The sequence below is a fragment of the Urocitellus parryii genome, chromosome 4, assembly GCF_045843805.1.
Source record: "Urocitellus parryii isolate mUroPar1 chromosome 4, mUroPar1.hap1, whole genome shotgun sequence".
NCBI classification, from domain to species: Eukaryota; Metazoa; Chordata; class Mammalia; order Rodentia; family Sciuridae; genus Urocitellus; species Urocitellus parryii.
Window position 1 is genome coordinate 20,106,611 of NC_135534.1, and position 22,929 is coordinate 20,129,539.

Sequence of the window (22,929 nt, forward strand, 5' to 3'; positions counted from 1 at the left end):
TGCTACTGACAAGATGCCAGCCCCTGACACCCAGTCCAACTCTGCCTCTGGGAGCTGCTTGGGTGCCAAGAGCATCAGCTGCAGAGCCCAGTACTCCAGCTGCATGCTGGGTGGGCCTCGGGCGGGCCGCGTGGAAGGCAGAGCCTAGTGCTCTCATTTCAGGCATTCAGCCACAGGTTGAAGAGACCCTAGACCAGCTGGGGAAGCGAGTACTGTCTCCTGACAGACAAATCTGCCACTCCTTAGCGTTTTTGCCGTAGTCCTAGAGTCTCCTCAAGGCTCCAGTCTTGGTTCAGGCCAGAAACCTAGGCAGATTCCTCTAGCTCAAGAATGACAAGCTATCAGGCTAGAGAGAATACAAGATTCAAGGCTCAAAAATGAGCTAAGGTGTTCTTTCAAGCTTTGACTATTGGCTCATGTCACCCTGTGGAAGTGTGGGTGGGAGGAGAGTAGAATGGAGATTCCTTGGTTCCACCCAGGAATCCATCAGATGCCACCATGAGAGGCTTACTGCATTAGAGGCTTACTTCAACAGTTATTGAGACCCTCCAGTTCTCACTAGATGCCACACCAAAGAGATCCTGAACCCACTGGAATGTGAGCACTTTGAATTAGTCAGAATCCCTCTCAGAAGTACATTACAGGCCTGCAGGTGACAGTATCTGCAACACCACTATTTACTCCCATTAAAATACACTTGTAGGCTGTGGGAGGTGTTACATGTCTGTAATCCCAGTGACTTGGGAGTCTGAGATAGGAGGATCATAAATTTGAAGCCAGTCTCACAATTAAAAAAAAAAAAATGGTCTGGGGATGTAGTTCAGTGGAAAAATGCCCCTGGGTTCAATCTGGACTACTCAAAAACAAACAAACAACAAAGAAAACCAAAACAGTGCCAAGTGTGGTGGTGCATGCCTGTAATCCCAATGGCTTGGGAGGCTAAGGTAGGAAGATGGCGAGTTCAAAGCCAGCCTCAGCAAAAGTGAAGTGCTGAGCAACTCAGTGAGACCCTGTTTCTAAATAAAATGCAAAATAGGGCTGGGGATGTGGCTCAATTCAATCCCTGATACCCACCCCCCACCAAAAGCAAACAAACAAAAAAAAAAAACAGACTTGCAGCTTTGGTACATTCTAAGGGAGCAGAGAAACACCTTTGTCTGCACCCGCCTTTACCTGAGTCAAAGTGTCCCTCTACCCATTATTAGCACACAAGAAGTGTGGAGTCTTAGTAGGAATTTATTTACACAAATAATCATAGATAAGATGCTCTCCTGAATTCATAAGCCTTCCCTGGAGCTATTTGGCTTCAGGCTTCTTGTCTCCGGCTTCAAGCTTGAGATTCTCAGGAGGCTGACGATAGGCAGGGAAAGCCTCCCAGGGGCTGTTCAGGTCAAACTTGCGGAACTCTTGGGCCAACTCCACTGGCTCAGCCACCACCCGCTTTACTTCATCATCATAGCGTAACTGCAGGAACAAAAGACAGGACTGAGTACTGAAGAACGTTTTGTCATGGCCACTAAGGAGCACACTTTCACGGGCCATGGGCAATTCCCCCAGCCTATCATCGTTCTCTGTCCTTGACTCCTATTCTAGCCTTTTTTGTCAACAAATCTCCATACATATTTGTGTGACCTGTCACGATGCGTCACACTCCAACAACCTGGTAAGTGGAATTCCCAGATGGTCTCCTACCACTCATGCACTTCAGCAACATTCAGACTCCCCTGTCGCCTGCCCCACCACAGTGTGAACTCTGAACCCTTTTCTAGAACTGATTCTGCTCATCCATTCTCATAAGATAATGGAAAGCATTTGTCCAGGATTGAGAGCAGCTGGTGGCTGAAAAGAGTAAACGTAAACTGATAGACACAACTTCAGGCCTTCTGGCCTTGGTATTTCCACTGTCAATATCTCAGAGCCAAGAGTGGTTGTGCCAGGATTGTAATGCATCGGCTTAGGAGGCTGAGGCAGAAGGATCGCAAGTTCAAAGCTAGCTTCAGTAACTTAGCAAGACCCTAAACAAATCAGTAAGACTCTGTCTCTAAATAAAATACAAAAAAGGGCTGGGGATGTGGCTCAGTGGTTAAGTCCCTGGGACCAAAAAAAAAAAGTCTGAAGTTAAACGAGGCATATTGGCTCATGCTTGTAATTAACATTTCTAAAAAAGCTACCTTGCTACAAAATTTATGTTTTTTTTTTTTTAAGGCTACCTTCCTGCTAATAGACAATCAGCAGTGCCACTGGGAAAAAAAAAATTATTCTTTAAGTACTTTTTGTTATAGATAGACACAACGCTGTATTTATTTTTATGTAGTACGCTGAGGATTGAACCTAGTGCCTCACACATGCTAGGCAAGCACTCTATCATTAAGTCACAACCCCAGCCCACTGGAATTCTTTATAAGACTCTTGTAGTGACATATTACTGGTCCTGCCTCAGTGGCTATTCATTTTTTTGTTTCTTCTTGGTAACAGGGATTGAACCCAGACGTACTTAACTTCTGAGCCACATCCCCAGCCCTTTTTATTTTTTAATTTTGAGACAAGGTCTCACTAATTTGTTGAGGCTGGCTTTGAATTCTTGATCCTTTTACTTCAGCCTCCTGAATTGCTGGAATTACAGGTATGTGCTACTGTGCCCAGTTTGGTGGCTGTTTGTGAGGATTAGACATTTAGCATCTTCCCTGCCTTATTGCAAATCTAGGGCAAGGAAAAATAACCCTCTACTTTCAGGAGTTGGGGGCAGACTGTTCTTTTTTATTTGCGGGGGGGGGGGGTACCAGGGGTTGAACACGGGACGCACTCAATCACTGAGCCATATCTCCAGCCCTAATTTGTATTTTACTTAAAGACATGGTCTCACTGAGTTGTTAGTGCCTTGCTTTTGCTGAAGTTGGCTTAGAACTCCTGACTCAGCCTCCCAAACAGTTGGGATTACAGGCATGCACCACTGTGCCTGGCCAGATTGTTCTGAAAGCTGCTTTCATCATTAAAATGATTATTATAATAATAGCTAGCATCAACTGATATTTAGCACACTTAAAACACCCAGCTTCACACATACATCATTTAAGCTATTATTGTCCCTACTGTACAGAAAATAGAACCATAATTAAATTAAGTACCTTGCCCCAGATTACAAAAATGAAGCTAGGATTTGAATCCAGGGCCCACCCCCACAGATCGTGCCATCTCCACTATTCCCTACTCCCTGTGAGTCCCTCCCTAAGGCTAGCACCCCAATTTCAAGGCTCTTACCTCAACATAACCAGACAGTGGGAAGTCTTTCCGGAAAGGATGTCCCTCAAAGCCATAATCTGTCAGGATCCTTCTTAGGTCAGGGTGGTTAGCAAAAAAGACACCAAACATGTCCCAGATCTAGAAAAAAAGAGGCTCTCAGGCAACCAGTCCACAGGGCCTATAATAGGGGGGAAGGAGCTACATTACAGCCCAAGTTTCAACCAATTCAGCAACTCTGGCCCAGAGGCAAGTCCCATCATATCCACCAACTCACCTCCCTCTCATACCAGTTGGCTGCCTTATACACAGAGACTGTGGACTCAATTGGTGTCAGCTCATCTGTATAGGTCTTCACACGGATCCGTGAATTGAAGCGCAGAGACAGCAGATTGTAGACAATCTAGGGAGAACAGAGGGAACTAGAGGATGAAGAAGGGCACAGTTTGAGGAGTCTCAGATGAGAGTCTCTGGGTAAGCATTAGCTATAAGGATTCAGGGTAGGTTAGGGTTTCACCTGTGACCCTGCTTTCTGTTTGAAGTTCAAAACGTCAAGATGTCCCTATGCTTACAACAACTTGCAAAGGCACGGCCACAGTGTGGCTAGGCATGTCAGCATGCCTGTCTTTGCTTGTGCTACTCTTTGTTTGGAAGATCTCTCTGCTCTACCTGCCCCAAATCCTCACGAGGCTAATTTCTGGTATTCTTCTCATCTGTTAAGATTCAGCATAAATATCTTCTTGAAAGAAGCCTTTCAGACAGTGCCCCACCTGTTTCTAAAGTATCCCTCTACCATCCTATGTACTACAGATTACTACTTTAAGTTACAAACCTTTTGCTAGGTGTGGAGGATAGATACTAGATGTTCTTTCTCTTTTCCAGGGTCTGGCACATAGTAGATGAATAGAAAATACTAACTATTAAGTGTATTGAGAATCTGTGTGCTAATAAGTCACCTACACCATCTCATTTGATCCTGACAACCACCAGACATGATACAAATAACTTTTTTGGCAGTACTAGAGATTGAATCCAGGGCCATGCACTTGCTAGGCAAGCACTCCACTAATAAGTTACATTCCCAGCTCTTTTTTATTTTGAGGCAGGGTTTTACTCAGTTTCCTAGGCTGGCTTTGAACTTGTGATCCTTTTGCCTCAGTTTCTTGAGTAGCTTGTATTATAAGCATTTATCACCAAGCCTGGTTCTTACTTATTTATTTATTGGTACTGGGTATTGAACGCAGTGACACAATGAACCACATCTCCAGCCCTATTTTGTATTTTTTTTAGAGACACGGTCTCACTGAGTTGCCTAGTGCCTTGCTTTTGCTGAAGCTGGCTTTGAACTTGCTATCCTCCTGTCTAAGCCTCCCTGAGCTGCTGGAATAATAGGCATGCGCCACTGTGCCCACCTGGCTCTTCTTTTTTAATTGCCTTTCTGATAATTCTCTACTGGGTTTCTTGCTGTAAGAAATTATACTTACCAGCATCCTGAAATCACTAAGATAAATCCTCCTTATCTAATATCACATCTTTTTAAAATATATATGTATATATTTAGTTGTAGATGAACACCATTTATTTATTTGGTGCTGAGGATCAATCCCAATGCCTCATGCATGCGAGGCAAGTGCTCTACCACTGAGCCATAACCCCAGCCCTCACATCTTCTAACCTTACTAGTTAAAAAATGTCCAAGGACAGCCATAACAGATCCTAATGAACCATATAATATCAAGTCCTGTGTGCAGGGAATGTTTTTGACATCTGAAATTGCTGGAAGCATAAAGGGTTTTCTTTTCTATGGCTTCAGCAGTGCCTGCAGACCTGCCCCACCATCACCTACACTTATTTCGCAGATGAGAAAACTAAAGCACTGGACGTGGTGGTGCACACCTGTAATCCCAGTGACCCAGGAGGCTAAGGCAGGGAATTGCAAGTTCAAAGACAGCCTCAGTAACTTGGTGAGGCCCTGAGTAACATAGCAAGACCTTGTCTCTAAATAATAAATAAAAAGGGCTGGGGATGTGGCTAGTGAATTTACTCCCTAGTACAAAAAAAAAGAAAAAAAAATTTAAAGCACACAACACACACAAAATCAAATAGAGTGGGTACCAGGGTGTATGCTTATAGTTCCAGCTACTCAGGAGGCTGTGGTGGGAGAATCACTTCAACCAGAGTTTAAGGTCAGTCTGGGCAACAAAATGAGACTTTGTCTAAAATAAACAGTATGTTTGAGGTCACAAAGTCAAGTGATGACAGAGCCAAGATTCTTACTTAAGGTCTACCTGACTCTAAAGCCCTGGTTTAACTGATGTGTTCTACTGAATGAACCAAACTGAAACTCGAGAGACTATGGTTCCCATTGGTAGCTGTCACCTTGAAAATATTATGTCCCCTTTCTTTTTTTCTGGATTGAACCTAGGGGCATTTTACAACTACAGGAGCTACATTCCCAGTTCTTTTTATTTTTTTATTTTGGGATAGTGTCTTGCTAAGTTGCTGAGGGTGGCTTTGACCTTGAGATCTTTCTGCCTCAGCCTCCTGAGCTGTTGGGATTATAGGACACCACTATGCCTGACTCTGTCCCTTTCTCACCCTTATTCCCCAAAACTTCTCAAATTTCCTGACTGACCTCAAAACGATTTTGCCGAGTTGGTACATCCACTGCTGTCAGGTCAGCCAAGGATTTGAACTGTGCATTGGTGTGATCCCGGAGGAAAGTCAGCACTGGGATGACTCCATCAGGATGGATACAGATCTCTAACTCATTGAAGCAGGTCACCTACAGACACAGAAGGGAGGAAAGAAAAAGGAAATATCTACAGAGGAAGCAGCTAACTTCAGTTGGAATCACTTAGCTTAAAATAGAGAAAGAAGCTCAAGCTAGGGATGGAGAAATCTATGGTTTCTTTGAAACTAGGCTACTCATTCCCATGTGCCCTGAAAACATGATTCTTTTTCGACCCAAACCCAAATAACTGTAGTGAATATTACCTGAACTTGTTGGACATACTTGGGCAGGATTTCAGCTACATACTCTCCAAAAGCTGAGAGCTGTTTGTGGGCCACATCGTTCTGTGGTCTGACTGTGGCTGGAAGGAAAAGACGCATTTAACAGAGTGAAGAAGGCAGCAACCAGCTCTGCATCTATTCTCTTGGGTTTATAAAGGGTGTCATCTTTCAGCAGGACTCTCTACAGGAAGGTGCACTTGAGCTGGGTATGATAACACAGGTCCATAATCCCAGTGGTTTAGGAGGTTGAGGCAGGAGAATTGCCAAGTTCAAGGCTAGCCTCAGCAACTTAGTGTCTCAAAATAAAAAATAAAAAGGGCTGGGTTTGTGACTCAGTGGTTAAGTGCTCCTGGGTTCAATTCCTGTACTACCCCCGCATACACCAAAAAAAGAAAAAAGTGTAGGTGGAGAGTTCTTCTTCCAGGGTATAGGAAATAATGAAAAATTGGAGAAAGATGCCACCTCACCTACATAATACACTAAAGACTTATTACTGCAGCTGTGGTGTTTGCCACTTCTTGAAACTATTCCATGCTCTTCCCTTTCTATACTTCTGCAAATACAGCATAGTGTCAGCTGTCCTACCAGACTAGAAACTCTTCAAGGACAGGAACCACACATTTGCTTCTCTTTATCTTCTTGGCCCTTAGCTTACTCCAGATTCTCATGCTAAGAGCTTCAGGACTGACTGAAGAGCCCTCACAGATTATCTTGTGAACCCCATCTTCTTTTTTGGTGTGTGCATCAGTAAGAAAACCTAGACCTAAACCAGAAAAGTTAGGTCTTCTATTTCCCAGTCTGCTTATATTGACTGTAACATAATTTCCAAATACTCATTCATGCAAACCTAATCACTGGGCACTCACCCAGCATAGACTGGGGAGAATGGTTAAGTGCCTTTGGCGGCAGGCAGACCAACTTTCTCTGTGACTCTGAACAAATGTTTTATTTATTTATTTGTTTATCTTGAGATGATTGGGATCCAACCAAAGTCCTTGGGCATGCTGGACAGGTGCTCTACCACCGAGGTACATTTCTAGCCCCAGATCCTGGGCAATTTAGTTATCTGGACTGTTTGCTGATTCATAAAATATGTTCAGTTAAATACAGTCTACCTCATAAAGCTGTTGTGAGGACCAAATAACATTATTCATAAAGGCTTGGTAAGGTGCCTGATACGCAGTGAGCGCCCAATTAACTTGAAAGCTGCTGCTGTTACTGGGCTCTGAGGTCCAAAAGTTAGATCTTCTGCCTTCAAAAAACTGTCAACTTAATCAGAGAAAAGAGGATCCTGAAAACGGACAAAGGAGGAAGGCCACTAACAGGTCCATAGCACAAGGAGAGCTCGATTCTGCCTATCGGTTAGAAACCATGGCAATCAGGTCTCCAAGGACAAGCAGAGATTTGCCAGGACACAGAAGGACATCCTAGGCAAGGACAAGTATCTGACCAAGGATACGAAGGGACCCGCTAACAGTCTGGAGAAAAGCGCTGCCCGCACATACTCACGGCGCGTGTCGGCCGAGGCGCTCTGCCTCCTCACCCGCTGCAACAGCACCGACGGTCGTCCAGCCCCTGCACAGGGAGATAAAAGGCACAGACGCGTAGGGTGAGGCTTGAGAAGTTCTTTGTGCTGGCGGCTCCACTACTTCTGACCCTGACCTCAGCCTGCTGCCCGCTGCTCACCCCTGGCCACCGCTGAAGCCCCCAAGAGTCCCCGCCACCAGACCCTGGCCGCCACGGCCGCCATGTTCCTCGGATGCAAACCAGGCTGCCAAGGGAAGGGCTTTTAGGACACGGAACCCCAAGGGCACGGAACGGAAGCGGAAATGTGCAACAAATCTTCTTCCGGGCGGTCGTGGGGTCGGAAGCAGGGGTTCCGGGCTCCGGGATGAAAGGAGGGAACGCAGGTGAGAAAACAAGACCGGCTAGTGGGGAAACCGTGAGGTGAACCTAACCCTAGGCCGCTGAGGCAGAAACTGGAGACACGGCGAAGACGCTGAAGAACCGGACTGGTGAGAGGAGAAGGGATGGTTATCCTGAGTTCTACCTTCCATACCCCTCCCCCGCTCCCCGAGCCAAGCTTTTGAGGAGAGAGGGCTGGCGGGTGGGGGTCCGGGGGTGGGGAGAACAGTTTCCCTAGCGACCGTTTCCCAGGCGACTCCAGGTGGAACAGACACAACACTGGGCATGGGCGTCCTCGTGCTCCTAGTTGGGGACAGCTGGGCTCTGTCTCAAGCTCTGGGACAAAGCTTTATAGATTCATTAGGGCGAGCGGGTAAAGGAGGAACAGAAACCCAGAAAAGAGAAAAAGTGAGGCTGATGAGTGTCCCAGGCCAAGCCTCATGTAGGAGTGTCTGAACTCCATGTGCAGGGGACGAGGGAAACTAGCCCCAAGGACGTGGCGAGGTTTTTTGGTGTTTTTTTTTTTTTCCCTTCCCCTCAACCTGGTTCTGCATCCTCTTACTAATTTTATGCCCATGGTATTTAGATATTAAGGGGTTTGAGATCATAAGCTTTCTCCAGACCCTTGCTTTCATGTGTTAACCTAAATCCCAAGTCTTCTGTTACATTATGGAGAGGAATAGTCAGTGTTCTCTCAGACAAAACATCAGAAGTTTGAGCTTTTATTGATTTCATCAGGGGAAGGGCACCACAGATTAAAATGAACCCAGCTTTGGTTGAAGGAGAGGCCAGTATGGACTAAGGCTAGTCTGGACTCCCTTTGCTTTCAGTTTTTCCTTTTCCCTCTCTGAGTGGAACAATTGGGTTCACAGACTAGGGTGTGATTTCCCCAAGTTACTTAAGGTAGGTTGCTTTGCAGACAGCTCGCAGAGAGAGAAGTTGGCTACCATGGAATCACCAGAGGAGCCTGGAGCATCCATGGATGAGAACTATTTTGTGAACTACACTTTCAAAGATCGGTCCCATTCAGGACGGGTGGCTCAAGGCATCATGAAACTATGTCTAGAGGAGGAGCTGTTTGCTGATGTCACCATTTCAGTGGAAGGCCGGGAGTTTCAGCTGCACCGGCTGGTCCTCTCAGCTCAGAGCTGCTTTTTCCGGTCCATGTTCACTTCCAATCTGAAGGAGGCTCACAACCGGGTGATTGTGTTGCAGGACGTCAGTGAGTCAGTTTTCCAGCTCCTAGTTGATTACATCTACCATGGGACTGTGAAACTTCGAGCTGATGAGCTGCAGGAAATTTATGAGGTGTCAGACATGTATCAGCTGACATCTCTCTTTGAGGAATGTTCTCGGTTTTTGGCCCGCACAGTGCAAGTGGGAAATTGCCTTCAGGTGATGTGGCTGGCAGATCGGCACAGTGATCCTGAGCTCTACACTGCAGCCAAGCACTGTGCCAAGACTCACCTGGCCCAGCTGCAGAGCACAGAGGAATTTCTCCATTTGCCCCACCATCTACTCACTGATATCATCTCAGGTAAGTATAGGGAGGGGGCACATCATACCCAGTTACTTGGGTATGATGTTCAGATTGTTCTAGTTCAAGACAAAGGAACTCTCAAACTTTCTGCTCTTAATTTATATTATTATCCCCGGGAGGAATGTAGATTGAAGTTGAGAATCAGTGTGGCCCCAGTTAGAGACAGAGTGCCTGAGAGAAGCAGCACTTTCCCATTAAAGGTGGGAAATCTGTTCTGTGCTTAAGTGTTCTCATCTCTCCTGTACTTTGCACATGCCTGTGAGACTAGTTTCCTAAGTAAATTGATGATGAACCAAGAAATCTAAGATAAACTTTTTTAGTAAAAGTCCTGACCCTGCAACTGAGATAAAATCACACTTTAGGTGATTTTTTGCTTCCATGGCAAATAGGAGCATATCAAGCCAACCATTTTAATTTTTAAAAATGAGGCAAAGGTCTGGGAGTGTAAGTCAATGGTGGGCTCTTGACTAGCATGAGTGTAGTCCTGGGTTTGATTCCCAGCACTGCAAAAAAGGCAAGGCAATTGTCAGTTTAATTTCACACATATGTACGTGTACACATACATACACACAGTGCTGGACAAATAAACTGGATCACATCTTTAAAGTCCCTTGCTCTGAATTTCTGTTTCAAATTGTCAGACTGTTATTGACCATGCTTTTCCTTTGGCTCTTACAGATGGTGTTCCATGTTCCCAGAACCCAACAGAAGCAATAGAAGCTTGGATCAATTTTAATAAAGAGGAAAGAGAGGCTTTTGCAGAGTCACTTAGGACTAGCTTGAAGGTAAGGCAGATTTCTTAAGAATTGGGGCACCAGCCAGGTACTGTGGCACACACCTATAATCCTGGCAACTAGGGAGGCTGAGTCAGGAGGATCACAAGTTTGAGGCCAGCCTCAGCAACTTAGCATGACCCTAAGCAACTTAGCAAGACCCCATTTAAAAAGGGGGGAGGGGTGCTGAAGATAGAGCTTAGTGGTGAAGTGCCTTTGGGTTCAATCTCCAGTATCAAAAAACAAACAAACAAACAGAATTGGGCACCTAAATCTCCATAGATTTCAGCCATCACCTGGCCTGGCCTCTTTCATGACTATTGAATAAACTGTCTATTGCTTGAAGTTGCTATGATAGGGAGAGGAGATCCCAGAGGCCACCAATCTATGAGCTTCAAAAACTCCTCAAGTGAACTACTTTCATCATTTGGTTAATAATCTTTTGTCTGAAGCACAATTTATGATAGTTTTTTAAAAGCTGCAAGAGTGAGTGGCACAACAGATTCTCTACCTCAGTATCAAATGCCTGAAAGAGAGTAATTAGAGGAGTCAGGAAGGCCAACGGTGATTGGAGGGGGGGAGTAGGTTACAAAAGGATACGAGTGAGAGGCTCAGGACTTAAAGATACTTGTCTCATTGAACTGACATGTCATTATAATTTTGATTTTGGCAACAGGAAATTGGGGAGAATGTGCACATTTACCTTATTGGAAAAGAGTCATCCCGTACCCACTCATTAGCTGTGTCCTTACACTGTGCTGAAGATGACTCCATCAGTGTAAGTGGCCAAAATAGCTTGTGCCACCAGATCACTGCAGCCTGCAAGCATGGTGGAGACTTATATGTGGTGGGAGGTTCCATCCCAAGGCGCATGTGGAAGTGCAACAATGCCACCGTTGACTGGGAGTGGTGTGCACCTTTGCCCCGAGACCGGCTCCAACACACCCTGGTGTCTGTGCCTGGGAAAGATGCCATATATTCACTGGGTGGCAAGACACTGCAGGATACCCTCTCAAATGCAGTCATCTATTATCGGGTAGGTGATAACGTATGGACAGAGACAACTCAGCTAGAGGTGGCTGTGTCAGGGGCCGCTGGTGCCAATCTCAACGGAATCATCTACTTACTAGGGGGAGAGGAGAATGACCTGGACTTCTTTACCAAACCTTCCCGACTTATCCAGTGCTTTGACACAGAGACAGACAAGTGTCACGTGAAGCCCTATGTACTACCCTTCGCAGGCCGCATGCATGCAGCAGTGCACAAGGATCTGGTGTTTATTGTGGCTGAAGGGGACTCCCTGGTGTGCTACAATCCCCTGCTAGACAGCTTCACTAGGCTTTGCCTTCCGGAGGCCTGGAGTTCCGCCCCATCCCTCTGGAAGATCGCCAGCTGCAATGGGAGCATCTATGTCTTCAGGGACCGATACAAGAAGGGAGATGCCAACACCTACAAACTTGATCCTGCCACTTCAGCTGTAACTGTCACTAGAGGCATTAAGGTGCTGCTTACCAATTTGCAGTTCGTGTTGGCCTAAAGTGGTGACAGGAAGAGCAACTGACTCCTTCACCCTCCCTTTTTCAGACTCCTCCCTAAACTCAAAATTCCCTGAGCCCCAATTCAGAGTTATATGTTATTCTGGGCAGCACCTCATCTCTTCCTTGAACACATAGGTGTTTTGTTTGGGTATTTTGAGACTGTTGCTGTAGAGCTGGCTGCTTGAACTGAGAGGTGGCCAGCCTGATCTCTGCCATCCCCACTGATCTTATGCCTCATTACAGATTGCTTAGTGTGAGTCTTTTCTCAGACCTTAGGCACAGCCTCCCCTCTTTACCTAATCAGTGTAAAATAGGAGCACCTCATCCCAGGGTGGAAGGAAAGATTCCCATCCTTACTTTTTCTATAGTCTATGAAGTGGCTAGTTGATCATTTTACCACAAAGAATTAGGTGTTAAGTTTTCCTTCAGGCTTTGGATGGGAAAATGGACTTAGCTAAGGGTGTATTTCACCAGCAGGGGTCAACTCTAGAATTTAGGACGTTCCTTTTATCATTTTCTCATCTTCTGTCAGAAAAAGCAACTTTGGTTTTATTTTTGGCTTACTCCAATGGGTAAGCTATAAAGTAGAAAGAATTATTTCTGATTAATAGCAGAAACTTGTTTTTCAGACTCAAATATATAAGGTCTCTGCTCTTTTAAAAGCTCTAAGCTAAATCAAGAGCTAGGAACTGTTCATACAAATAAAAGTTTTTGAAAGGATATGTGCATCTGTGTTGAATCCTGAGGGGTGACTTCCTAAGAAGAACTAGTCACATACCCATACATTTATTTTTTTGGTGGGGGGTACCAGGGATTGAACTCAGGGGCACTCAACCACTAAGCCACATCCCCAGCCCTATTTTGTATTTTATTTTAGACACAGGGTCTCACTGGGTTGTCTAGCGCCTTGCTTTTGCCGAGGCTGGCTTTGAACTCATGATCCTCCCGTCTCAGCCTCCCGAGCTGCAGGGATTACAGGAGTGCACCACTGTGCCCAGCATACCCATATCCATGTATTTCTAAATCAGCAATTCTGCCTGCATCCCATGCATTTTTTTTTTTTTTTTTTTTTATGGTGCTGGGGATTGAACCCAGGGCCATGTGCATGTGAGGCAAGCACTCTACCAACTGAGCTATATCCCCAGCCCCCCGCCCACCCTTGTGCATTCTTTTTTACATGCTCCAAAAGTGTGAGGGATGCTCCCACAGGGCCAGTAAATTTGGGGTTCTGACAGTAGCAAAAAGCCAGAGCTGAGTATTTTTTCCTTTCTTTTTCTACAGTTAAATGTCTTTGAGTTATGATATTAAATATCTTTAAGTATAATTTTAGGTACATAATAGATTTTTGTTGAAATTAATATTTCTTGGTGCTATTAAAGAAAAGATTTAGGGGCTGGGGTTGTAGCTTAGTGGTAGAGCACTTGCCTAGCACGTGTGAGGCACTGGGTTGAAGCCTTAGCACCACATAAAAATAAATATAAAAAGGTATTGTGTCGATCTACAAAAAAAAAAAAAAGTAGATACACTAAGTCTTCCTCTGTAGGCATATAACAGTGTTAATTTAGGAAAATAAGACACAAGAAAATTGTCCACTACTTAGTACATTTCTGTTCCGTCAAGTCTGGGCTTAAGCCCTTTTGGTCCTATACAACTTCTTTATTCTGTATCAAGCAGCATTGTTTAGTTCTTTCAAATCCACACATTTCATATCTTTCATAAGTGTCATCTTGCTGCCCTTGTAGAAATCTCCTTGTGGAACTCTTTGAGAATTTCCAGCTGGCCAGGTCTGACGTAGATATGGGACCGGATCTTGGAAATGGCTCTGACAGCCTCCTCTGGGCTATAGTTGTGTACCTAAAGTAGATGGTTGGGAAATCAACAGAGAAAGAAAGGGTCAGATGTTCAGATGCCCTGGACCTATGGGGGTGTTGAAGGACTCCTAGAATTCCTTTTTTTAGAAAAGTCCATTTGAGCTGGGTGCAGTGGCACATGCCTGTAATTCCAGTGGCTTGGGAGGCTGAGATAGGAGGATCATGAGTTCAAAGCCAAACTCAGCAAAAGTGAGGCACTAAGCAACTAAGTGAGAACCTGTCTGTAAATAAAATACAAAATAGGGCTGTGGCTCAGTGGTTGAGTGCCCCTGATTTCAATTCTCTGTATCCCCACCAAAAAAAAGGCCATTTGAGGAGGGGTGTTAAAAATCATGCTGTATTACCAGTGTGGTACTTGAGGCTGAAGCAAGAGGATCACTTGAGCTCAAGGCTAGTCTGGGCAAGATAGCAAGACTCTATCTCAAAAAAACAAAACAAAACCCCATACTCCACGTATGATAAATGGAGAGCACTTTAATCATCTCAGTCAACCAGGCCCACAATAGTATGCCAATTCTTATGCTTCCAAACTCTGGAAAAAGGTTAAAGGTGAAGCTGAGACCCTAATCTCAAAACTGCCTAGGCCTCATCAATATCCTAAGTTCTGAGCTGAAATTTTAGAAGAATTTCTAGGATGGGCTGAGGGTATAGCTCAGTAGTAAGGTGCGTGCTTAGCATATACAAGGCCCTGGGTTCAATCACCAGAACCACCAATAGAAATTTATAGGAAAGAGTATAAAATGGGTATTTTTGTTTTTTTGTGTTACTGGGGATTGAACCAGGTTCTCTACCACTAACCTATATCCCCAGTCCTTGAGTACTGTTTATAGTCATTTACTCACCAGTCCACAGTAACACAAAACTAGGCAGATTACCACATTTCCTTTGTCCACATGTCTTAGAAAATACTGTGTAGGGGCCAGACTGGTAACAAAAATGAGTGTTTTTTATTTATTTTGAAACAAGGTCTTGCTGTGTTGCTTGGGCAGGTCTTGAACTGGGCTCAAGTGATTCACCTGCCTCAGTGTAACAAGCAGCTGGTACTACAGGTACATGCCACAGCACATGTTAAAATATTTTTAAGCATCCTACTGCTAGTCAGCAAATAGGTAAAATTTGGTTTGGATACTCTCCTTCTAGAAACTAATGTTCAAGAGCACTTAACCAACCGAGCAACAACCCCAGCCCTTTTTATTTTTTATTTTGAGGAAGGATTTCACTGAGTTGCTGAAGCTGGCCTCAAACTTGTGATCTTCCTGCCTCAGCCTCCCAACTTCCTGGGATTACAGGCATGAGCCAACATGCCTGAGACTCAAGAAATATTTGAAGAAACCTGAGTACTATAGACCTGAAAGTGATTAGCACTAATATTATCTATAGTACTCGAGCTTCATACCACATTTAGATTGAGGAAACTAAACATCAGAGAGGAGAGTCCAACTTTGTATGCTTTGGCAGGTGTCAGAGCCAAAGGTTAGCCTATCCATGAATCTCAGGTGCTTTGCATGACACCACACCACCTACAGATAGCCTATTATTGGGTAATGGCTCCCCCCAGCAAAGCCTGCCAGTAACCATACTATTGAACTTCTGGAAGTCTACTATAAAAGAGATCAGTCCAGAAATACCTGCATCATCTAAAAAAAATACCTGCATTAGATATGCTGCAACCATAGTGGCACTTCTGGAGCGTCCAGCTTTACAATGCACGTAGACACAATGGCCCAATGACTGGTACTTGAGTGCAAAGCGAACTCCTCTGTGGAGGTTGGCCAAGGTGGGGATCCCAGTCATGTCGACTGTGCTGAGCCGCAGCTGCTCAACTCCTACTCTCTTCCACTCCTGAAATCAGGTCCACCAGCATAAAAGAGAGAATGAAAGAAACCTGTTTTGGACGGCATGAAGAGGGTCTGTCTCCCAAGGGACAGCAAAGCAACAGGAAATTTAAAGGTTTACTACAATGTGAATATACTCTTTTCTAAAAAAAGAAATTTCTTTATAGAAATGCCCTTAAAATGGCTGACTACATGGCTGGTCTTTCATCTAACAGCTATGCTGCTGAGTTAGAACTGTGTCCCAGATTTAAAGTATTTTCTTTTGTGTGTGTGGTCCTGGGGATCAAACTCAGGGCCTTGCACCACATGCTAGGCATGCCGTCTGCCACTGAGCTACCTACCCAGCCCTTAAACTATTCTTTCTTTCTTTTTTTTTTTTTAATAGTTGTAGACGGACACAAAATCTTTATTTATTTATTTTTATGTGGTGCTGAGGATCAAACTCAGGGCCTCAGACCTGCAAAGTTAGTGCTTTGAGCTATAGCCCCAGCCCCATTTTCTTCTTTTTAAAATAACTTTCTTTTGCTTATTTTCTTTTTTTTTAATTTGTAGATGGACACAATATCTTTATTTTATTTATTTATATGTAGTCCTAAGGATAGAATCCAGTGCCTCCTGTACCAGGCAAGCACTCTACCCCTGAGCCACAACCCCAGCTCCAAACTATTTTTTTTGTGGTGCTGAGGATTGAACCCAGGGTCTTGTGCATGCTAGGCAAGCACTCTACCACTGAGCTATATCCCCTGCCCTCTTTTTTTTTTTTTTTTTAAGTTTTTTAGTTGTAGGTTGTAGATGGACTCAATATCTTTTTTTAAAAAAATTATTTACTTATTTTACACATATGAGGCAAGTGCTCTACTGCTGAGCTACAACTCCAGACCCTTATTTATTCATTTATTTTTATGTGGTGCTGAGGATAGAACCCAGTGCCTCACACATGTGAGGCAAGCCCTCTACTGCTGAGCTATAGCCCCAGCCCCCTCTTTTTTGGGTACCAGGGATTGAATTTAGGGACACTCTGACCACTGAGCCACATCCCCACCCCTATAAAATACAAAATAGGGTTGCTTAGTGCCTTGCTTTTGTTGAGGCTGGCTTTTTTTTTTTTTAGCATTTATTTTTTAGTTGTAGTTGGATACAATACCTTTATTTTATTTATTTATTTTTATGTGGTACTGAAGATAAAACCCAGGGCCTCACATATGCTAGGTGAGTGTTCTACCACTGAGCTGGCTTTGAACTTGCGATCCTCTTGCCTCAGACTTCCAAGCTGCTGGGATTACAGGTGTCTGCCACTGCACCTGGCCAAAACTACTCTTAAAATACTCTTTAAACCAGGTGCAGTGTGCATGTGCTTGTAATCCTGTTAATTCAGGAGGTTGAGGCAGAATTCCCAAATTCAAGGCCACTCAGCAACTTATCTAGACCCTGTCTTAAGATAAAAATTTTTAAAATGTTGGGTTGTAGACATAGCTCAGTGGCAGAGTGGAGTGCTTACCTAGCATATGAAAGGCCCTTGGTGCAATGCCCCAATACCCCCAAAACAACAACAAAAAACCCAACCTGAAAGAACCAGATGCTAACCAACCAGTTATTTAGCTGGGTGTGATGGTACATGCTTGTAATCTCAGCTACTTGGGAAGTGGAGGCCGGCCAAAGGATAGCAAGGCCAGCCTGGGCAATTTATTTATTTATTTTTTATTATTTATTTATTTCAGTTTTCGGCGGACACAACATCTTTGTTTGTATGTGGTGCTGAGGATCGAACCCAGGCCGCACGCATTCCAGGCGAGCTCGCTACCGCTTGAGCCACATCCCCAGCAAGCCTGGGCAATTTAGACCCTACCTCAAAAATAAAAGAACTGGGGATGTGACTTAGTGGTAGCATACCCCTGGGTTCAATATCCAGTATTTAAAAAAAAAAAAAAAAAGCATGGCAGGTAGGATGTAGCTCAGTGGTAAAGGGCCCCTGGGTCCAACCCCAATACTGCAAACTAAGTACCCTTCATATATTTGAATCTTTAGCTGCAAAATATTGTATAAAATTTGGTTGCAAAAGTTATGGGGGTAGGGGAGGTAGCTCTAGGGGTAGAGTGTTTGCCTGGCCTGCACAAAGGTTTGGGTTTAATTCCCAGCACTACTATACATCAAAAAAAAAAAAAAAAAAAAAAAAAAAGCTTTTGCCTAATTTTGAGACCTGTCTAGTGAGTGATTCAGCTGCAGATTGAGGGTACTATATTTTATCCCAAGTATATACATTTTTACCACTTTTTTTGAGGGATACATCTAAAAATAGGTTTATCATTTTAAAACTGAAACATATCTACTTGTGTGAAATATTATCACTTAAAAAGAAGAAATGGGAGAAATAAAGCCTCTGTTAAACTGGGCAACTTTATATTTGCTTTAAGACTTCAGATATGCTCCAGCTACTCTTTTTGTATGTGTATGGCAGAGTAGTATTGAGGATAGAACTGAAGAGCTCACACATCCTCAGCAAGTGCTCCACCACTAAGCTACATCCCCAGTGCTTTTTCTTTTCTTTCTTTCTTTTTTTTTTTTTAATTTGTTCTTTTTCCTTTTTATTTTGAGATAAGGTCTAAGTTGCCCACACTGGCCTCTAACTTGCTATCCTGGCTTAGACATTGTAATCCAGCTACTCTTTATTAACCTCTTTTGTGAGTATCTGAGATTTTTATGACCCTGAATGAAGGTCTGTATTTAATTCTACTTATAAAATTAACAAAAACTGAAAGAGTTTTGCAGCTGTAGCTTATGTATCAATTGCATCAGAAACACCTGCAGAGTTGCTAAATTCTCAGATTCCTGGACCCTACCCTAAAGTTACTGAGTCAGAATCTCTGGGGGTTGTAAGTAGGAATATGCTATTTTAGCAAGATTGCCAGATGATTTTTAGGCATATTAAAATGTGAGAACCATTGCCTTGGAGATTTCTTTTCCCTGCAATAGTGGGATGGTATAGCTCCATTTTACAAATGTCAATGCCTCACATAGAAAGACAAGCATATTTTGCAGATGTCCAGTAACTTCGGACTCCCCTTGCACCACAGGACTGACCACAGTAGTGAACATTTACTGTTTTGGCTAATGACCCTCAAGGCCTTGTTGCAAGGTACTTTGGGAAATCCAAAGAGCTGTTATCCATACTTTTTTAAAAAAATATTTATATTTTAGTTTTAGGTGGATACAATATCTTTTATTTTTATGTGGTGCTGAGGATTAAACCCAGTGCCTCACAGGTGCTAGGCAAGCACTCTACCACTTGAGCCACAACCCCAGCCCCATCCATCCATTCCTTAAAATGTTACTGGTCAGGCAATGACAAACAGACTCCATTTTACCCTGAGACTCCATGTCATCTAAGAAATGCTTCTCCCATGAGAAAATTCCATCTCTGCCATCCTGATCCTGCTTAGCACACCCTGCTTAGAAACGCAAATGCTTCTGTTCTCATACAATGTAAAATTGTTGGGAGCTGCCACGTAGGAACAAACTGGGCACCCCTTAGCCTTGAGCTATGAGAATGTGGATATGTGGCAAGCCATGAGCTCTGAGTGCACAAAGTGGACTGAATCCACGTTGCCCCGGTTGGGTGGGCCTCACTCTGGTCTTTTTGCTCACTCTGCCTATGCTCCCCACACAGCTCATGACATGGGCATGGCCTTCCTAGATGTAATCAATCCGCTAGACTCAACTCCTGAAACCTGACCCCTTGCCTCATTTGAATGGCTTTCCCCTTTAGAATGGTTCAGCATGTGTTCCCCTCTCTCTCTTTCCATGGACCCTTAAGGTCAGAGGAGCTATCACAGGACCCAAAGAAAAAGGTATTACTCTGTCACTGTGTGATTATTTCATGCCAGCCCAGTTCACCTGGAGTGACCTTGAGTGTTTAGTCATGGGACACAACATAAAATTTTTCTCTTTTTGGTTCCTATTTTTCTTGGATGATGTACCGTATCAGAATGATTGTATAGATATTAGTACACATTCTTCAACTTGTACTCAACTAGGCATTTTGACCCACTTCCCCTCTGTTTATGATTTTAGATCTCATGATGTTTGTTTATGGTTTTGAATCATAGCAACATCCACTTATGATTAATGTAGTTTTGGACTATAAAGGTGTACTCTAACCCTTGGAAGGGGTTGAAGAATGTAGACTTGCAGCCTGTCCTTTGGCCTACCAGATGGTGAATCCAGACCACCAGCTGGTAAATAAATGTCCCATCTTCTGCTTTAAGATAAGATAGACTCAGTGATTTATTGCAATCTTACCATAATAAAAATGTATGCCAAGAGGGGGTGGGTGTAGCTCAGTAGTAGAGCAAGGACCTGGGTCCAATTCCCAGCACCATAGGCATATCAAAAATGTATGCCATGGGCTGGGGATGTGGCTCAAGCGGTAGCGCGCTCACCTGGCATGCGTGCGGCCCGGGTTCGATCCTCAGCACCACATACCAACAAAGATGTTGTGTCTGCCGATAACTAAAAAATAAATATTAAAAAAAATTCTCTCTCTCTCTCTCTCCCTCTATCACTCTCTCTCTCTTTAAAAAAAAAATAAAAAATGTATACCATGGCTGTTGTGGTGGCACACACCTGTAATCCCAGCAGCTCAGGAGGCTGAGACAGGAAGATCACAAGTTCAAAGCCAGCCTCAGCAACAGCAAGACATTAAGCAACTCAGTGAGACCCTGTCTCTAAAATACAAAATAGGACTGGGGATGTGACTCAGTGGTCAGAGTGCCCCTGAGTTCAATCTCCAGTATCAAAAAGAAAATAAATAAATAAATAAATAAATTAAAAAAAAAAAAAATATATATATATATATATATATATATATATATATAAAACAATTTGTAGGTTGGGCTGGGGTTGTGGCTCAGTGGTGGAGTGCTTGTCTAGCATGTATGAGGCACTGGATTTAATCCCCAGAACCACATAAACAAACAATAAACAACATAAAGGTATTGTGACCATCTACTACTAAAATTATTTTTAAAAAATTGTAGGTTGAAATTAACAGCATTTTCACTATCTATATCAGTATAATAGAGAAAGATCATTGTTTAGTAATAATAGGGCAGCATTTACTAATAACCACTGTAGAAGGGTTCACAAGCAAGCATTCACATTTAATGAAAATTACATTTTGGACTGAACTTTATTATGACAGTATTTCGAAGTTCAATCCTAATCTCTAACATTCACCCAAATCAGATCCAAATGAATGAACTCTTTTTAGCTTTTTAATAGATAATTTTATGACACATTTAGATGGTAAGAGTGTTGGGAGGGTGCTTTTCTTCTTACATTTGCTAGGGATTTCATCTTGAATGCCTCCCAGTGCCTGATCCCTATTGAATACTTAATAAGCATTACATGGATGAATGATGGAATGAGCAAGGCACAGTTTTTGTCTTTCAATTTCAGTCACTGATTTTTTAATTTTTTATTTTTTAGGTACTGAGGATTGAACCCAGTGGCGCTTAACATCCCCACCCCCCCTTTTTTTTTTTATCTTTTTAAAGTTTTTGTTTTGAGACAGGATCTTGCTAAGTTGCTGAAGTTGGTCTAGAACGTGAGATCCTCCTGCCTCAGCCTCCTGAGTTGCTGGGATTATAGATGTGCATCATCACTGCCTCCGGCTCAGTTACTAATTTGAAAGGCAGAAATTAAGAATAAAATTTTGTGCATAAAGGGGCTTTTGTCAACTTTACTTTTCCATCTCTTGTTTTGTTTTGAGATAGGGTCTCAAATGTTGCCCAGGCTGTCCTCCAACTCCTCTGGCCTCAGCCTCCAGAGTGCTGGGGCTCCAAGACACAGGGCACTGCCTACGGTTTGTCAACTTGTCTGCCTTTCACTTTTCTATCTCCAACTGCTGCCATGTGAGCTTGTAAGACCAGACAGATTCTCCTCCCAAGGAGGCAAACAAGCTTGGGAGTCCTGTCTTGGAGCTTGGTCATCGCTGCGTACTTCCTCCCCCAAACTTCTCCGGGTCTCCCAGGCCTGGGGCGGTGGGCGAAGCTGGCGGGCGAAGCTGGCTGGCAGGCGCCCCCGCCCCAGCTCCTCCCCGGGGGCCCGGGCCCCTCACCTTTGAGGAGTTGCACAGGAACCTCGTCTCGTACTCCTCGTTCATGGTGATCACCCCGCGCACGTTCTCCTCCTGTATCAGCTGCCGAAGCAAAGAGCCGGCTCAGCAAGGGCCGCGGGGACCCGGGGTGGGCCGGGCCGCAAAGAGGCCGGCGGCGCGGAGGCCGGGCCCCGCCGCCCCGCTCACCTTGTGCGTCATGCCCCGCAGCGGCAGCGCGCCCAGCAGCACCGTGTGGTCGATGCGGTGGTACCAGTCGCGGTGCGCCGGACCCCGCACCTTCCCGCGAAACACCGTGTACAGCAGCGTCGGGTAGAAGAGCGCCCGGGCCAGGCCGGCCTGCATCCACGCGGAGGCCGCCATCCGGCCCCGCCCGGTCCGGCGCTGCGACGTGCCGCTCGTTCCCAGGCTCGAGGTCTGCGACCGCGAGGACAACGAGGGCGAGGTCTGCGGGCAGCCTGAGGCCTCGGGGGGAGACGGCGCAGTCACCGCGGGCTCCTCAGGAGCCAGGGTCCGGGGCTCGCAGCCCTGGGCTTGTGGGTCTTGGCCCGGGGCTCCCGGGGCGGGCTCCACGGCTCCGGAGGAGGGGCCGCCGGCCTCGGGGGAGGGACCAGGCTGTCGGCGTGAAGCAGATCCCCGGCGCGCAGCGCCCTGCGCTCCTGGGCCACTGGCCGGTGAACCTGCGGCTGGCGAAACTGGGACCCTTGCCTGTGGCCAGTAGTAGGCCCCCGCCGGCAGGGGTCGCGTCCCAGGTGAGGGGGCACGACCTCTGAGGGTGGAAGTGTGACCTGGCCGAAGGAGGAAGGGCACTGCCCCGATCCGGCCGGAAGGAGGGGCAGTGATTCCAGGTGCCCCCTCCAAATAAAAGGGGAGAAGAGATGAGGAAGGGCCTCTGAGGTGGGGTGGTGGCGCACGCCGGTGATCCTAGCGATGCAGGTGGATCTCAAGTTCAAGGCCAGCCTGGGCAACTTCTCTAAATTAAAAAGGGGGGGAGGGGGCAGGGATGTAACTCAGTAATAAATCTCCCTGGGACAGTACAAGAAAAAGGGAAAGATGGGCTGGGGGTTTAGCTCAGTTGGTAGAGTGCTTGCCTCCCATGTGCC

The 22,929-nt window shown here is 44.9% G+C and overlaps 3 protein-coding genes across 5 annotated transcripts; 1 reads left to right on the forward strand and 2 right to left on the reverse strand.

The window, feature by feature from the left end:
- Positions 1–1,218: 1,218 nt before the first annotated feature.
- Positions 1,219–8,046, reverse strand: Ndufs3 (NADH:ubiquinone oxidoreductase core subunit S3). The gene is made up of 7 exons (XM_026399074.2): positions 7,939–8,046; positions 7,762–7,827; positions 6,235–6,332; positions 5,873–6,022; positions 3,515–3,640; positions 3,259–3,378; positions 1,219–1,464 (listed from the first exon to the last, which is right to left on the reverse strand). The coding sequence occupies exons 1-7, from the start codon at positions 8,000–8,002 to the stop codon at positions 1,297–1,299; spliced, it is 792 nt and encodes a 263-aa protein (XP_026254859.1). The 5' UTR covers positions 8,003–8,046; the 3' UTR covers positions 1,219–1,296.
- A 67-nt stretch (positions 8,047–8,113) lies between these two features.
- Positions 8,114–12,744, forward strand: Kbtbd4 (kelch repeat and BTB domain containing 4). 3 transcript variants are annotated; one of them, XM_026399072.2, is made up of 4 exons: positions 8,114–8,267; positions 9,077–9,694; positions 10,376–10,482; positions 11,147–12,744. In XM_026399072.2, exons 2-4 carry the CDS (start codon positions 9,106–9,108, stop codon positions 12,005–12,007), a joined length of 1,557 nt encoding a protein of 518 aa, XP_026254857.2. In that variant the 5' UTR covers positions 8,114–8,267; positions 9,077–9,105; the 3' UTR covers positions 12,008–12,744. The 3 variants fall into 3 exon arrangements, with proteins under 3 accessions (XP_026254857.2, XP_026254858.2, XP_026254856.2); XM_026399073.2 differs by having other exon boundaries at positions 9,081–9,694; XM_026399071.2 differs by having other exon boundaries at positions 8,114–8,162.
- An 811-nt stretch (positions 12,745–13,555) lies between these two features.
- Positions 13,556–22,541, reverse strand: Ptpmt1 (protein tyrosine phosphatase mitochondrial 1). Its single transcript, XM_026399075.2, has 4 exons — positions 22,016–22,541; positions 21,830–21,910; positions 15,530–15,721; positions 13,556–13,862 (listed from the first exon to the last, which is right to left on the reverse strand). The coding sequence occupies exons 1-4, from the start codon at positions 22,187–22,189 to the stop codon at positions 13,731–13,733; spliced, it is 579 nt and encodes a 192-aa protein (XP_026254860.1). The 5' UTR covers positions 22,190–22,541; the 3' UTR covers positions 13,556–13,730.
- Between the last annotated feature and the right edge of the window lie 388 nt (positions 22,542–22,929).